Source organism: Gallinula chloropus, assembly GCF_964237585.1.
Source record: "Gallinula chloropus genome assembly, chromosome: 1".
Taxonomy (NCBI): Eukaryota; Metazoa; Chordata; class Aves; order Gruiformes; family Rallidae; genus Gallinula; species Gallinula chloropus.
Genome location: NC_140085.1, coordinates 111253059 through 111269661, shown reverse-complemented (window position 1 = coordinate 111269661; position 16603 = coordinate 111253059). Strand labels below are relative to the sequence as shown.

Below are 16603 nucleotides of genomic sequence, written 5' to 3'. Positions count from 1 at the left end.
CTGTTCTGGTGTGATTCTGGGCATGGCAATAAGACACGTGGTAGGAAATCTATTTTGTAAAACTGCTAAAACAGATTCCTTTTAATTAACTACTTTTATCATCAAAATAGATATTTCATGCTCTGTGTCTCAAACCTTTTCCCAGAAACTCTTTGATTGATGTGCTACGTACTTTCTGTTGTGCCCAGACTACCGGCCTGAAGTACCTTGAATCCATCATCTCGAGAGCCTTGCTCTTTAGTGTGAAGAATTATCAGCATCTACCTGAAAGTGTGTGGAGAGGCTGATAGCTACAATTTAAGGAGGGTTTCGGCAGGCCTTGCCTCCTTTCTACTTTTGTGACATTTTGTTACTTTGTTTTTCTTCTTCAGGTTAATTGCTTCAATTCCTGTCTGGGGGGAAAAAAACCCAGACAACTGATTTAGCTGGCAGGTTATCTGTTTGTTTTGTACATTAAAAGTGAAAACTGTTAGTGAGTGTAGTTTTGAGAAAAGAGGCAAAACCAATTTTTATCTATATGGTTTTTTTTCCCCTGAAGCTGTTGTTGATGACTGTTTAGAGACAGATTATACAGTAGATTAGTTGACTTGCTATGATTACGTGGACTAAAGCACTATGCTAGAGCACTGTATCCCTACTACTCTGCTAAAGTATTCCTATCTCATGTGCCAGCCAAGCTGGAACCAGGAAAGCCAGAAAATGTGAGGGTAGAGCAAGGTAAGAGTAATAAAAATTACTTGTTCTCAGTAGTATTTTCCTGTCAATATCCTGCCTCCATTTTCTGGAATGTCTTGTATAATTTTATCTTTGACTTGCAAAATGCCTTTTTTTTTTCCAACTGAATTTTCAAGATTACTGCCACTGAGGAGACAGCTTAGTAGCAATCAAAGGTGTATTTCTAAGAAAGATCCACCAAACTGGATGGCATTGAATTGCTTCCCAATTCAACCTAAGCAACAGTGAGCAACGTGTTAGCTATGATGCCGATAGTGGTAGTTTCAGCGTTATTTTGTCACAGTGTTTAAAATGTTTTGCTGCTCCATGGTGGCATGGAGAATGCGGCTCTTGGGATGTTGTCTTCCAAGGCAATTGCTGCCTCTGGTCATGGATTGCTTCTACTACTTCACTTGTGCAGAGGAACGAGTATACAAAGATGTACTTTAATCCAGGTCACTGAAATAATGTGAATAAAACATAATCTTTCAGCAATACTGATCCTGCAATTTGTATCACTTCAGTGATCCTGTGTTCAGTGCCTCGTTCAGCGCTGCTACAGTTGTCTGTCTAGAGGATAAGCAGTGAGAAAGAGCCAAGAATGGCAAAGGGAGGGGTGGGGAGTTGCTTTTGAAGCAATCTATAAATGAGCTCAGCTTTGGGACCACAAAGGCGATAAACCATCACGGTTTGTCACTTGCACATTACCACTGGGTCACATACTATGGCATAAAAGCAATAATGGTGTTCCTGTCGCCTCACAGGGCAACCTCTCATTTTCTGCCCATTATAAAATAGCATCCATGGTTTTCATAGAAGTCAAAGGGCTTTATGAAGACTGATACCTTGTAATTACTCTTGGACACTTTTGTTACCCATCTCTTCTCCCTACCACAAATGTGGTCACTGTTGTGACACACTAAAAGCCACTGGAATCCAGCCAAACCCTCCCCAAAGTACTTCTCAATGGGAAGGCTTTTGCCTTTTGGTGTTGATGGATGGGTAGCTAGTGGACTGCAGTGGGCCTGTATGTCCCCCACAGGCTGCTGACGAGGCCACATTTGGCAGTTCAGAGTAACAACACCCAGCTGGCCCATGGGGTTCAGGCTGACCCAGGGTTTTCACCCTCACACGGAAGCCTCAAGTAAATATACTGTAGTTAACAGAGAAATGGTATTACGGCTGCGAGCCAGCTGTGCCAGCATAAATAAAAAACAATCTTGAAGACTGAACATTTTAATTAAGCCCAAATCTATGACAATGCTCTTCCCCAGGTCTCACACTTTCCAACACATTCCAATCAAGCACCACCACTTTTCCTGTCTTTGACATGTACAGGCAGATATCATTATATATATTTATATGTATTTATAGTTATATATATAGATCACCTATATATATATATATACACCTATATATGTTTATCACTGTATTGATAAACATTCTTTGGAACCACTCTGACGGCAGAGGTAAGAACAGGAGCCAGCCTGTCAGTACCTCAGCACTGCTGCTTCAAACCGATTTCAAACCAAAAGAACCTATGGGCCAGCCCTCTAAAATGTTTGAGTTCATTTAGTCCATGGCTTTAGGCTTCATCTGTCATAACAGTCCTTCAAAGCAGGAAATATGAGGCCTAATGTTGGTTTGTTGCATGTTGAAGCCAGTTCTGATTCAATTGTTGTTATGCTTGTGCAGTTTTATCATTTCTGCACTTTTCTCAGTTTCATTGAAGTTCATTCTTTGTTAATCTGGGTGTAATACCGGTGATATGGCATATAGACACTAGAGAAGTAATGATATACATTAGTATATAGCAATTAACATTAGCTATTCTCTCCCAAAATCAGATCCCCTTGGCGTACACGTTGGGCTGCCCCATCCTTCTGCATCACCGACCAAGGGCACCCAGGTTCCTGAGCAAAAGCAGTCCCACAAACGGATTTGGCTTTGCCTGAAGCAGGAATATCCCAGACTGTCTTCCCCAACGTATTCTTCATGCGTGCCACAGGGACCTTATCCCCTTCTACAGCGTGTGGGAGTTCTGACAGGGCAGGGCCAGCTCAATGGGTAGACTAACCAGGTGTTGACTAACCAGGTCGCTCTTCCTAAATGTGTATCCCAATGTTTGAGGGTTCTGACTTGCTGAACTTCTTAATACATCAGACAATGTAATGAAGGGCACAAATAGCTACTGTACTCACACACCTGGTTTGCTGGATGGGAGCCCAGGTGAGCGGGAAAGCCTGTGCCAGGTACCGAACCAAGAGGAGCCAGTGGTCCTGCTGCTCTGCAGACATGTTTCCACAATGGAAAATTCTCTGTTACCAGCCCTTGCCAGCTTCAAAACATATTTTTATTTTAGTAGCTGAGTTTAATTGCATCCTTTAGCTCTTAATGACACTAATTCAGTTTAACTGTTTGACATTGGCTTCCTTGATGGCTCTTGTTATATCTTTGCCAACTGGGGATCAGATTGAAGACCACCATCTGCTAATTTGTAAAGCATTGAAACACATTTTTAGTTATTTCCCAAAGTTTAATAAATTGTAATGTAGGTTTTCCTACGTGGGCAGTAGATAGTTTCTGCTTAGCTTCAGTCTTTGGGGAGGAAAGGTGGTAGGGATGTGTGATTGGTTGACCTTGGCTGGAGGCCAGGTACACACCAAACCACTCTATTACTGCCCTCCTCAGCTGGACAGAGGAGAGAAAATATATGATGAAAGGCTGGTGGGCTGAGATAAGGGAGATATAATTCATGAATTACCATCATGAGCAAAACAGACTTGATTTGGGGAAATTAGTTGAATTTATTACCAACCAAATCAGAGTAGGATAATGAGAAATAAAACCAATTTTAAAGCACTTCTGCTCCACCCCTTCCTTCTTCCCAGGTTTAACTTCACTCCCGATTACTTGTCTCCACAGCAGCACAGGGGGATGGGTTTTGTGGTCAGGTCATCACACACTGTCCCTGCCACTCCTTCCTCCTCGGCAGGAAGACTCCTCACACCCTTCTCCTGCTCCAGCACAGGGTACCTGCTGTAGGAGACAGTCCTCCACCAACTTCTCCAATGTGAGTCCTTCCTGTGGGCTGTAGATCTTCACAAACTGCTACAGCTTGAGTCCCTTCCATGGTGTGCGATCCTTCAGGAACAGACTGCTTCAGGAACAGATCCTTCAGGAACCAGTGTGGTCAAAGTCTTGCCAGGAAACCTGCTCCAGTATGGGCCCCTCTTCCTACAGGGCCACAGGTCCTGCCAGGAGCTTTATCTAGTATGGTCTTCCCACAGTGTCACAGCTTCCTTTACGTGCCTACACTTGGGTCCACCATGGGCTGGAGGTGGAATCTCTACTCCCCGTCATCCTCCATGGGCTGCAGGGCAACAGCCTGCCTCACCATGGACTTCTCCATGGACTGCAGGACAATCTCTGCTCCAGCATCTGAAGCACCTCCTCGCCTCCCTTCATCATTGACATTGGAGTCTGCAGAGTCATTTCTCTCACATCTTCTCAATCCTCTTTCCTGGCTGCAGCTGCTGTTTCACAGCAAGTTTTTTTGCCCTGTCTTACTATGTTATCCCAGAAGCGCTATGACTGTCACTGATGGGTTCAGCCTTGGCCAGCAGCTGGTCTGTCCTTGAGCCAGCTGGTATTGTTTCTGTTGGATATGGGGGAAGCTTCTTGCAGCTTCTCAAAGCTTCTCACAGAAGACACCCTGTAGGTCCTGCTGCTACCACAACCTTGCCATACAGATCCAATACAGGAGGTAAATGATGGTAAAGGGGAGCTGGCAGCGAGGACCTGGAGTTACAAGGAAATCTGTTGGATTTTATGTGGTGTGGCCTGGCCCACGGCTCTGCTGCAGCAGGGAGATGGGCCCCAAAGACCCTTTCGCCAGCCAGCAGAATATTAATGTTAATGCTGTACCCCCAGTACTAACGCATTTGTGAATCTCACTATGAGGCGGCTAAATATACACCTTAATGGCATCCAAAATATTCTATTTTCAGGGGGGTTACTGCCCAGGGAAACGAGACCTGTTGAGGAAGAGGGAGAGCAGGGGTCACACCCACAGTGTAGTGCAACTAATATATAGGAGGGCAGATTTAGATTAGATATTAGGAAGAAATTCTTTCCTGAGAGGGCGGTGAGGCCTGGCACAGGCTGCCCAGAGAAGCTGTGGCTGCCCCCTCCCTGGCAGTGTTCAAGGCCAGGCTGGATGGGGCTTTGGGCAACCTGGGCTGGTGGAGGGTGTCCCTGCCCATGGCAGGGGTTGGAATTAGATGGGCTCAGAGGTCCCTTCCGTTCTGTGATGGTCTGTGATGGGGGCCCTGAAGGGAGAGTTAAGCTGAGGGTGAGGGCGGCCAGCTCCGCGCGGCGCGGCGGGCACCCCCTGCCGCTCCTGCGGCCCCCAAGCGGCCGCCGCCCCGCGCCCGGAGCTCTGGCCCCACGGCGCCGCCTGGTGGCCGCGGGCACGCCGGCAGTCGGAACCGCACTGCCGCCGCCGCCGTTTCCGGCGGAGCCGTGGGAGGTTGCACTGGGGCGGCGCGGCTCGGTCGGAGCATGGCGGTGCGCTGGGCTGTCCGCTGCCTGCGGGGCGGCCGGGAGGGCCGCAGTGAGTGGCGGCGGGCCGGGCGCGGGGGTGTGTGCGGGCGCGGCCGTGTGCCGAGCCAGCTGCCGCTGCTTTGAGGGGCCCGGGCTGGGTCGGCCGTGCCCGGCTGAGCGGGGCGGCACAGGCCCGCGGTCCGGCGGGCTGAGGAGGCCGCGGCGAGCGGGCGCAGACGCGGCCCTCAGGGCAGTTGGCCTGTCTGAGGGAAGGGCCTGTGCGACCAGCGAGTTGCTGTCCTTGCCTCAGGCCGCTCTGTGGTGACCTGACGTGAGCGTTGCCGGGACGGAGAACGGGCGGGCAGGAAGAGCTGCCGAAGGGCTGGCTCACCTTGTGCGCGCCCAGACACGGGCGGGGTAGCAGAGCGAGCACGCCTTGCTCTAGAAACGAACATCGGAACTCCCTGTTGCTTACTTGAGATCATTCCTTTTACCAGGGTTCCTCTGCACCCCGACTGCTTCTACCCTGACGTCAGATGAAGTAATTCAGATGCGTAATGAGCTCTTCAACAAAGAGAAGGAGAGGCAGCTGTCACTTCATCCACGAATTGAGAAAATCGAAGTAAAATACACTGGGAAATCACACCCTGGCACTGTGTTTGTAATGAACAAAGCTTTGTCTACTCCCTACAATTGTGCCATGCGTAAGTGAACGGACTCCTAAACTGTCCTTGTGTCACTGAGGGAAATGGTGCTGCCAGGGGATGTACTTGCCATCTCAATTTGAAGTGTCAGTAATACTGACATTTTAACGACCAAGATAACAGACTATTTGTGTTAAGTTTAAAATACGTTTGTACTAAAATACATCAGCAGAAACGGAGTCAGTTTTTGGAGGCTCTGTTAAAGGCTTATCCTTCCAAGTCATTTACAAAAGTGAAATTTGGAGACTTCTGTTAGAAATGCAGGGATCGAAACTGCTGAGTCTGAAGAATGTGGGTAATAATGTGTAATTTTTTTAAACTTTCTTTAGACTTAAGTGAATGGCATTGCAAGAAATCTGTTCTGGCTCTTGTGGATGGCGAAGTCTGGGATATGTATAGGCCCTTGACCAAATCATGTGAAATTCAGTTCCTTACGTTCAAAGATGAAGATCCAGAGGAAGTCAACAAGGCGAGTGTGTATCTTATCCCATTGTAGGTGACCCTGACTATGACCACTGGATTCTGTATACCCCTTTCAGTCCCACGTCCATCTCATCTGCTCTCGTGAGCTTTGTTGTTGTGAAACTTCAGGTATTTCTAATGGCTGGCGTGTCATGGTTTTCATTAGCTGGATGAGGATGTGGGCTAGGTGATGTGTGAGTGTCCCTTTCAAGATATATTGCTGTATTATTCTATGAAATCAAATTTAAATATCTCCTCTGAAACATCTGCCTTGCATTTTAAGTGCAGTTTTGATTGATTTTTTTAATGGAGAATCAGCTCTGAATAGAAGTTTAAATACTAGAGAAAGTAACTCTTGGGTTGACAGCTCACTTTGTGCATCGTTCAGTTAAATGCAGATACTCTTTTGGAGTAAATAGCCACTGTTCATCTGGTATGGATTGTTAGCTTCTAGGTAACAAATCTCTCTTCTGAAATTCTCTTCACAGGCCTATTGGCGTTCCTGTGCCATGATAATGGCATGTGTGTTAAAGCGGGCATTCAAAGATGAGTACTCGGTGACTCTGATTAAAGCTCCAGAAGTGCCAGGTGATAAAGTGCTTATATTGATTGTCTTGTCTTTTTCTGCTTCATAAGTGCATGTCTAACAGTGTTACAAAAAACCCCAGAGGCTCCTTTTCCCATGAGTGAAGGCATTTAGCAATGATATGTGTATTACGTGTGGTTGTTGTAGTCTTGCTTTTGTAGTAATCACACTGAAGACAATCAAAGTACAGAAAATTGGAAAATCGGTCTGCATGGCAACAGGATTTTAGACTGCTCAGGGTTCCATAGGTTTAGTAACTTAAGGACATAACTTCCTTCTTGTGAAGTTGGACAAGTTGTTTAGCATATGTGATGTGCTTTCATAACTACATAGCCTTGTGAGCACTTGTTAATAATCATGATTTGTGCATCATGTTGGAAGATTATTGAAGCACAAACAGGGTTAGTAACAACTTTTGCTCATCTGTGACCTGATTTGAGATTTACAAAAATGTGAAAATGCACAAGAGGTTATTTAAATAACAAATCCTGCATGTTTGTGCATTTGATACGTTAGGAGGTTGGTTGCTAGTTGTGTGGAGTCATACAGTTGTTTCCCTCTTTAGCAATTTCAGCATTTGCTTTGATTGGTAAGAATGGAGTGGATGTTTCAGTTCTACCAGGGTTTGGAATAATCTTGCATATCCCAAGCTGGATTGTTACACTGTATGGAGAGTAGTAGCGTGAGCTTACTGGGTTCATAAGCTTGGTGGCACGAGCTGAACAAACATGCACAAGGAGTTTATCAACTCCTTGTAACAACTATCACAGAAATTTTTTTGCACTTATCATAAATTTGTGCCATGCTTGTGTCCTGGATAAACATTTTGCTTGAGGCTGAATATTGCCCGACTTCTCCGCTCAGTAAGTTCCTCTTTACAATTTAGCACTGCCAATTTGCTTTCAGTGTGTGATTTGTACAAATGAAAAAATGTGAACTGTTTTCAAAGAGGCAGTTTGGTGGGGTTTTTTTGTTTCAATGCTAGATGCAGTTTTGGAAAACAGCATAATTCATCAATTTTTCTCTCTTTAACAGGGTTGTAATGTACTGACATTATATTAAAACTAATTTCAAGTGATTTTCTTATTCAGTGAAATGAAATTAAAATTAAACATGTTTAATTGACCATTTGTATACTCACAGATGAAAATTCCTATTTTGTGATGGATATCTTGAGATAATTCTGTTTTTTTCCATTTTGAAATATTTATAAGAATATATTATGATGATGAAATATGTACTTTGTTGCAAACATTAACATCTTTCTCTTTGGAATTGCAGTGATTTCTGGAGCTTTCTGTTATGATGTAATCTTGGACAACAGACTGAATGACTGGAAACCAACGAATGTAAGCACAGTAGCTTCTTTCCTGAAGAGTTCCGTAGCTCTCATCCTTGTCCAGTGGTTCTGTTTTAGTGGGGGAGAGAGGGCAGTGGCTTTTTCCCTTTTTGTTGGATATATCTACACTAGTAGATGGGTTTTTTTCAGGAGTACTCTTTAGAAGTAACTGCAACATTTACCACATACTGTCTGTCCTTGCAGAGTGCTCTCAGAGCACATCAACTGGGTTCTGTTCAGATGGATTAAATCTTGAGCTGTCCTCCAGATGCTTACAGGTTTTAGGTCTGTGGGGCTAGATAGAGGAAGTTCTAGTCTGCAATACAGTTCCAAAACTGGTTCTTGTGGCTGTTGGGACCTGAGAGCCACCTTTGTTACTGTACACATCTGCTCCTACTCAGCTGCTGTTGCCTGGTGATGTAGGTGTAACCATGTAGTCTTTATGTGAGTAGAACCCTCTGAAAAGAAAAACTTAGGTAATACATGTGTTTTCACCTAGTGGCTCACAGCTTAATCAGTTTATTGTAAAAGAACCATGGGCACATTCAGCTGAAGCTCTCCCTAATATCCTGCTTGTATTTCATGCTTGTAGTAAAGCTAGCAATCTAAAACCTGTAAGTCTTGTAACCATTTGTTAGCTGGTAAATGAAGGTTTCACTCGTCTGGCATGTATTCTTCTCAGAGGTACATATGGCTGTGTACTTCTCAGAGGCATCAGCAGAGGTACATGTGGCTAACAAATTCCATGTTGTAGCAATATTGCTTTCTCTTTGATATGATCTTGAAGTAGCTTAATAATATTTTCTTTCTGATGTTATAAATGTTATTTCTCTTAAGAACAGTCTCTTGTTTATTTATAAATCTGAGTATGCAGAGCTTTAGATTCTGGACCAAGGTCATCAGTTGATCTTTATTAATTATTCAGCACTTCTCCCCCCCCTACTTCCTCCCGCCACCTTGATTCCATCACAGTAGAGGTCATTTGTAAGTGGAGTCATGGCTCTGGGAAACAAGATACACAGATGAATATTTAACACTAGCAAGACTGTATGTGTATATATTATGTTGGGAAAACCTGAGAAGTTTAACTCCAATTAATATATATTGATTCTGATGGAAAAATGCCTTTTGATCTGTCTGGGCATTGAATCAGTCCCTCTGCACGGTAATGATCTGTAGTGATCCATTGCTGATAAAGACTAAACAGTTACAGTCCTACAGCAGTTTTCTTACGTTTAGGGTTTATAGTAGATGTTCCTTGTTTTGGCTAATCCTTAGTGTTTCCCCTGCTTTGCTTACTCACTCCAGCTATGAAACAGTGGTGACAGTTGTATATGTATCGACTGTTTTTTTAGGACAACTTACGTTCTCTTACAAGGGACGCCAGCAAGCTGATTCATAAAGATCTGCCGTTCGAAACCCTGCATGTTGGAGCAAAGGTAGCACAGGAAATGTTTCGGCATAACAAGTAAGTGTCTGAAGTTCTCTTTCTTTTAGAAAGGCAATTAGAAATTCGTTTAAATCTCTGCTTGGTTTTGTAAATCTAAAGTAAGGTGTGATGGGTGAAGTAAGAAAGTACTTCCCCATTACTCTGAATGAACATGCCTCTCTTCTCTTTGTCACGCTACCTTATGTTGTTTTTTGTGCTCTCTCTGGAGCCAGCACCAGGCACCTTCACTGGATGTAGTTTTGTGACAGATTGAAAGACACTAGACTTCTCAGTGAGCTGCAGGATTTCACTGCTTTTGAGTTGAAGCACTGGCGGTTAGACTCGGTGCGCTCGGTAGTCTCAGACCTTGCTGAAAGGCTTTCGTATTCCAAGAAATGCAGATTTTTCACATCTTGGTATCTTCAGAATGAAGATTTGATGAAACATAGTTTTTGAGCTCTGCAGGGGAAGATGGGTAGAGTGCCCTGGCCTGTGCTATAAAAGAAAGCTTGTTCAAAACACTCCAGTCATCTTTGCTGAAGAAAACACTTAAGCAGTGTTCTGGGAAGAAATTTCCCCGGTCCATGGATTTATGGCAGTAGGAGAGAGAGGTGTGTGTGTGTGGAATGATGAATAATTAATCATTTTGTGAACCAAAAATGAAATAATGCTAAAGCTAAAGTTGCAAAATTAACTAGGTTTTTTTAGCTTAATAATGAAGATGATACTAATGTGACATACAGACTAGCGTCTTTTAGCTGTGTTGGCTGTCAAACATTGACAGCAGGTGGGAGCTGACTTTTGATAATACTTTTAGACATTGTATGTGGGTCTGTACAAATTGCAGAGGACACTTTGCTGTCTTGCAGATGACCAACTCTTTTGGACCACACATTGCATAAAATCAGTTTAGGTGATGTGATGGTGTCTTCTAGTTTTACATATGACTTGAAAAACTCTTTGTTTTTATTTGAAGTACTAGATTCACTTTATTTTTCAGAATAAAACTTTGCTGAGAGAGCGTGGCCCTCCTATAACATACACATAGAATAAACTGTATCAGTAGGAAGAGAACTACAACCATCATCGTGTCCAACTGCCTGATCAATTTGGGGCTGACCAAGTTAAAGTCTGTTATTAAGGACGTCTTAAACACAGACAGGCTTGGGACACTGACCGCCTCTCTAGAAAGCCTGTTCCACTGTCTGACCACCCTCTTGGTAGAGAAATGCTTTCTCGTGTCCAGTCTAAACCTCCCCTGGAGCAGCTTTGAACCATTCCCACATGTCCTGTCACTGGGTACAGGGAGAAGAGCTCAGCACCTCACTCTCCACTCCTCCTCCTCAGGAAGCTGCAGAGAGCAATGAGGTCACCCCTCTGCCTTCTCCTCTCGAAAGCAGACAAACCCAAAGTCCCTACCCACTCCCCACAGGACATGCCTTCCAGCACTTTCACCAGCTTTGTTGCCTTCCCCTGGATGCATTCAGGCACCTTCACACCCTTATGGTGGGGTCAGCACTGCACACAGTTCTCCAGATCAGGACACACCAATGCAGCTGGATAATCGCCTCTTCTGACTGCCAGTTATGCCGTGTTTGATGCCCCCCGTGTGGGGTTTGCCCTCTTGTCAGCCAGGACACACTGATGACTTGTATTGAGCTGCTGTCAACTGGCACCCCCTTTCTGCAGCACTACTCTCCAGCCACTTCTCTCCCAATTTATAGTTGTGTCTGGCATTACTCTCTCTTAGGTGCAGAATCTCTGGCATTTGGACTTGTTAAATATCATTCCATTAGTCATAGCCCCGTGCTCCAGTCTGTCTAGACCCTTCCCTCTTCAAGGACTGTTGTCCCTCCCTCATGAGTGTCAGCAGCACCTCCCAGATCGGTAACATCGGCGAACTTGCTAATGGTGTATTCAACTCCGTCATCCAGATCATTGATAAATGGATTGAACAGGACCAGCCCTGTAATTGAACCCTGAGGAACAATTGCTGGTCACCGATCACATGCCAGATGTAACCCATTCACTACAACACGTTGAGCTCTGCCCTTCAGCCAGTTCTTCACCCAGTACACACTGAACCCTCTCATCTCACAGATAGACAACTTTTCCAGAAGGATGCTATGAGGGACATGTCAAAAGCCTTACTAAATCCAGAAAAACTACACCTGCCACCTTCCCTTCATCCACCATGACATTATCATAGAAAGATGTCAGTGAGATGAACAGGACTTTCTCCTTGTGAACCCACGTTGAGTGTGCTTGATGACTGCATTATTCTTTAAATGCTTTTCAGTAGTACTCAGTATAATCTACTCCATTATTTTTCCAGGAACTGAGGTTGGACTAACAGGTCTGTATGTCATGCTTTGTGGAACATGCCAGTATGTTTTGTCATATAAAATTAAGAATTTAAAACCGTTTCAGAGGTCATATAAATATGAGTCTGATTTTTAAGAATGCTCGTTAAATCGATCTCTTAAGTGCTCTTATAAGAACTAGGTGTTAATGGGGAGGATTTTGTAAATCTTTTTTTCTTTCTCCTGTTCAGATACAAAATGGAGATGATAGAACGAAAAGCTTCCCAGAACACGGAAGGAATTGTAACGTTACACAGGTGAGCAAAACAATTCTCATTCCGTAATGTTTCACTGAAAGATTTCATTATATTGCAAGTACTCTGGAAGTAGAAAAAGCCAAGTGCTTGTGATCATTTTCAATTTAGAAATGACTTGTATTCATTGCTGTCTATAATCAAACTTAAGTTGTCTTTTAAACACTTAGTGGATTTCATTACATTTCTATTTCTTGTTATGTTAAAGGTGCTAAATGCCAGAGAAGTTTTGCTGCTTTATAAATCTCTAGGCCCTGACAGGTCAAATAAAATACAAACCAAAAACTTGTTTGAAAACAAGACTTTGGAAGGAAAATGGACTATACAATCCTAAGTTGTGAAGATCTTCCTAGCTGGCAAGCTACTGCCTTGCGTTGGTAGAGATGAGAGTGGAGCTGGCTCCTGAGACATAGTGTAAGATGTAAAGGTCTTATGGTAAAGGAAGGAAACTTTTATCTCAGAGATACAAAAGAATTTGTGACTAGCTTGGGTTAGTTGAGGATACTCAGTTTTCTAGGAGTCTTAAATTGTTCTGCATTTGATTTTGGAGCCTGCTTCTCTCTAAAGGAACAGTTGTCTTGGTTCTTGAAATATTAGCAGGGTGTTGTGCCTGTTGTTCTCCTTCCTCCCTCTCTCTAGTTTGCTAAGTAAGAGGGGAAAATGGTGTTAGCTGTTGATTTCTGGAAAAGGTTTGTTCAGAGTGTTCTTTTGTTGTACATCTTTTTGTTTCTCACTTTTCTTAGTTGATCTGCAAGGCCAGGACCTGTGCAGGTCGTAAACACTGCCGTGCAAAGTACCTGATGTTGGAGGCAAATCTTTTTTCTCGTGAAGAAAGAGTTATCCCACTGTTTTAATTTGGCTTCAAATGACAACATCACAGCTTCAAAGATCTGTTAAACATAGGATCCTCTTTCTTGAAATTTCAGAAATTCATTTTAGGAAGGTGTATGACCTTTAGTTTTGCTTCAGAAAACCTAGAAATCCTGAACTGGGTATTTGTTTACATTTGGTTTGGGGGATTTGTGTGAATTTCCTTTCATCTGTTCTGATGATAGGAATTTGCTGATCAAAAATAACTAAAAAGAAGTAGGCTTGTACTTCTCTCTGAATATGTTTGACATAGGGTGGGGGGTTTTTTGTTTGTGTTTTTTTTTCCCCTCCCACCAGATTTGGCGACTTTGTAGATGTTAGTGAAGGCCCTCATATTCCAAGGACAAGTTTCTGTTTCCAGTATGAGATAACAGCAGCCCATAATCTTCGGACCGACCAGTCTGACTTGATAAGGAGGTTCCAGGGCGTGTCCCTGCCGGTCCACTTGAAGGTAGGTAATCCACTTCAGTGAGGGCCCTTGGCTTTCCCGTCCTTATCGTGTGCTGTGCTGGTAGCTGAACGTAATTCAGAAGTGAGAACAGGAGCAGAAAGGGAAGACCCATGATGATGAGAGTTGGGGTTTGTTTTCCTGGAACTATTGTGGATGTGAAATCAGGACTAGAACAGTTTGCATCAGAGGGCCCTGGATGTTGTTTTTCAGTACTGAGAGCGGTGTTGGTTGTGCAGTTTTGGCACGGATGCTTCATCCCCCTTGCCATATTTAGTTGAGCCTTCACCTTCAGAGACTGAGGCTGCTGGCAGACTTTATCCAGGTTCAGGAAAGAGCAGAACTTTGAAATTATACTCCTGATAAAGGATGCCATTTCAGGGTCTTTCATGACACTGCAGTAAGAGTTAGTAACAGTCACAAAACAAGTCCTAGCACTGATCAGCCTTAAACAAAGGCTTTGCTGGACTGTGGGGAGGGGCAGGAGTCTCTCTTCCCATTTCTGTTGGCTCACATGATTTTGACCTGTGGTCTAGCACATGTGCTGTTGTCTCAGTTGGGGAAGTTTTCAAGGGATGAGTGGGTGCTGGGTTCCTCACCTCTTTTCTGTGTACTCTTTCTCATCATGAGTTTTTCATTCCCATTTTTGCCCGTTACCCCCTCAGTGATTCCACACAATGAATGGATGTGATCGGCAGGCACTCCTTCAAGTCCCCCAAAGGAATATGGGCACATGGGGTGCTGAAATCATAAAGTAACATTTGAGTTGGGAGTTGTTACAGTTTTGTGCCACCATTTCTGTACGTTTGTCAGAATCTGTCCTATGATACGCTTGCTTTCTGGTCACCGGTAACTTCATTTAATGACATTTAATACAGGCTCACCACACCGTGTGGCACAGGCTGCTGGAAAGAGCAAAGAAACTGGTAAGTCTCATTAGTAGTGAAGTACAGCTAATCAAAGGTAAAGACAGGCTGTGATGAAAGAATAGAATTTGAATGATTAGAAATGGGTAATAGATTTAAGAATGTATCTTAAGGAATTAAATGTTCAGAGGTGAAGAAAAATGGTATGCCTGGGAAGTCTTAACTGCTATGTAGCAGATGACATGCTTGTATTGTTTCTGAAGTCTGGTTAAAATACATTGTAGCATTTAACAAACCCACAACACAGTATTCAATTGATATAATTCGTGCTATTAAAAAAAAAACAACCCAACCAAACTTGAGCTAATTATATTAGACTTTCCACCCATGGCTCTGAAGCTGTCTGTTTCTGGGAATCCCATGTATCTCTAAGCTGTTGTTAGCACTTTATATTAGTGTTTTTCATATTAATCTCTAGAATTAATGTTGGTATCACATGTGTGTAAAATTTTAAATTACTGGTTCCTGTTCTAAGGGTGAACATCAAAGTAGAAAACTAAAAATTGTAATAATGTATGTATAGTTACCTAGATTTTAGGTGGTAATTTTTCTGCCACAGGTTTGAGAGCACATAAGCGAGTGTATTTCTTCTAAGTAACTGTAGGAATAAAATCTAACGCCCCCAGGTGATCCGAGGTGGAAGTTACTGCAGAGGAAAGGGAATACTATGTCAGTAAATGGCATAAGTGCTCTAGTTGGAGTATGGGTTTGCCTATTTAAAAACCTACATGGAAAATAAAGGGGTTCTTGCAACCTTTCTTCTGTTAATCGGTGTTTCAGAGTTCAAATGTACTTACAGTGGCTGAATAAATGCAAATGGTGAGTTTTTACGATAAATGGAACTATATCAAAAGCTGCATATAAACAGAGACTCGCTACCAAGGTGTACTTAAACATATGAAATCTTCATAAGAGTTAAACAGGAGATGTTTTGGAGCCTTCAGGTCAATTTTTAACAGATTTTTGTGGCAAGAGAAAGGAAAGGAAAAATAAACCCTGCACATCTACTGATACTTGCTAGCCAAGGATGTTTTCAGAGCCTAACCCACGGTATTTTTCTATGTAATTAGCTTGAAGATGCTTGACATTCAGGTTGTTTAATTTTGGAGACAACTATTGTCTTTGTAGGCTGTCCTTTATTGTTACAGGGGCAGTATGAGGGGATGAAATAATTTTTAAAAATATAACAAAATTCATACGTTTCTGCAGGTCACTGAAGAGAAGTATGTGGAAGCAGCAGCAGAACATCATGAGGCAAAAGATGGAACTGAAGGAAAAGCTGTATCAATTTAAATTAACTTTAAATGTACATAATAAAAAGCATATTTTTACATGGCTTGTTTGTGCTGCATATAAAAATGTCTTGGGTAGTTAGTTTGCATCCTGTGGAGATATAAAGCCATTATCAGATATTTCTTACCACTTCAATAATTTAACTTAAAAATAAAAAATGGGGGGGAGATAATTTCTTGTTTGCATTATCTTGTCAGCAACTGTGTATGTCCATGTGTTGTCCTCAGTGATTAATGCAGTTTGGCCTTCAGACTGCACTTGAACTGGCAGCTGGAAAGGCCACCCCCTTTACCTTGACATAATTTCAAGACCCCTTGTTGGGTCTTCCACCAGGAAGGTGTTTCTTTCTAATTTCTGGCCTGACGTGTTTGTTTCTTGCTGGGACTTCCTGATGAAATATTGCCTTCTGCAATTGAAAGTTGAGGCAGCGACAAGAGGTATCTGCCATCTCTGATTAACCCAAGACCCTTGTGGAATTGTGCCAGTGGGATTTGAGCTAGGTGCTTTATTTTAAATCTTAAGCCAGTCCTATCCACAACTCACACAGTCTCCTGATGTGTTTTGGGAATCCAGTTCAGTATTCCTCCTGGATTCCACTACCTGCAGAGGAAGCTGAGAATGCTGCTTCCCTTCAGGACATTTTTTACCCTGAGCTGGAATTTAATGTTTC

The 16603-nt window shown here is 43.1% G+C and overlaps 1 protein-coding gene across 2 annotated transcripts; it reads left to right on the top strand.

Annotated features, from left to right (window-relative positions):
• Positions 1-5268: 5268 nt before the first annotated feature.
• On the top strand, positions 5269-16032 carry MRPL39 (mitochondrial ribosomal protein L39). 2 transcript variants are annotated; one of them, XM_084263509.1, is made up of 10 exons: positions 5269-5329; positions 5757-5963; positions 6293-6432; positions 6914-7013; positions 8293-8360; positions 9706-9818; positions 12334-12399; positions 13564-13717; positions 14593-14640; positions 15850-16032. In XM_084263509.1, the coding sequence occupies exons 1-10, from the start codon at positions 5278-5280 to the stop codon at positions 15931-15933; spliced, it is 1032 nt and encodes a 343-aa protein (XP_084119635.1). In that variant the 5' UTR covers positions 5269-5277; the 3' UTR covers positions 15934-16032. The 2 variants fall into 2 exon arrangements, with proteins under 2 accessions (XP_084119635.1, XP_084119636.1); XM_084263510.1 differs by lacking the exon at positions 5269-5329 and adding an exon at positions 5559-5590 and having other exon boundaries at positions 15850-16031.
• The last annotated feature ends 571 nt before the right edge of the window (positions 16033-16603 follow it).

What these genes read in the sequence shown, in the direction of transcription:
- MRPL39 (XM_084263509.1), top strand. Translation starts at nt 5,278, where the DNA reads ATGGCGGTGCGCTGGGCTGTCCGCTGCCTGCGGGGCGGCCGGGAGGGC. An exon ending in ATGACTGGAAACCAACGAAT is followed by an intron (nt 8,361 to 9,705) that starts GTAAGCACAGTA and finishes CTGTTTTTTTAG; the next exon opens with GACAACTTACGTTCTCTTAC. An exon ending in TGGAAAGAGCAAAGAAACTG is followed by an intron (nt 14,641 to 15,849) that starts GTAAGTCTCATT and finishes ACGTTTCTGCAG; the next exon opens with GTCACTGAAGAGAAGTATGT.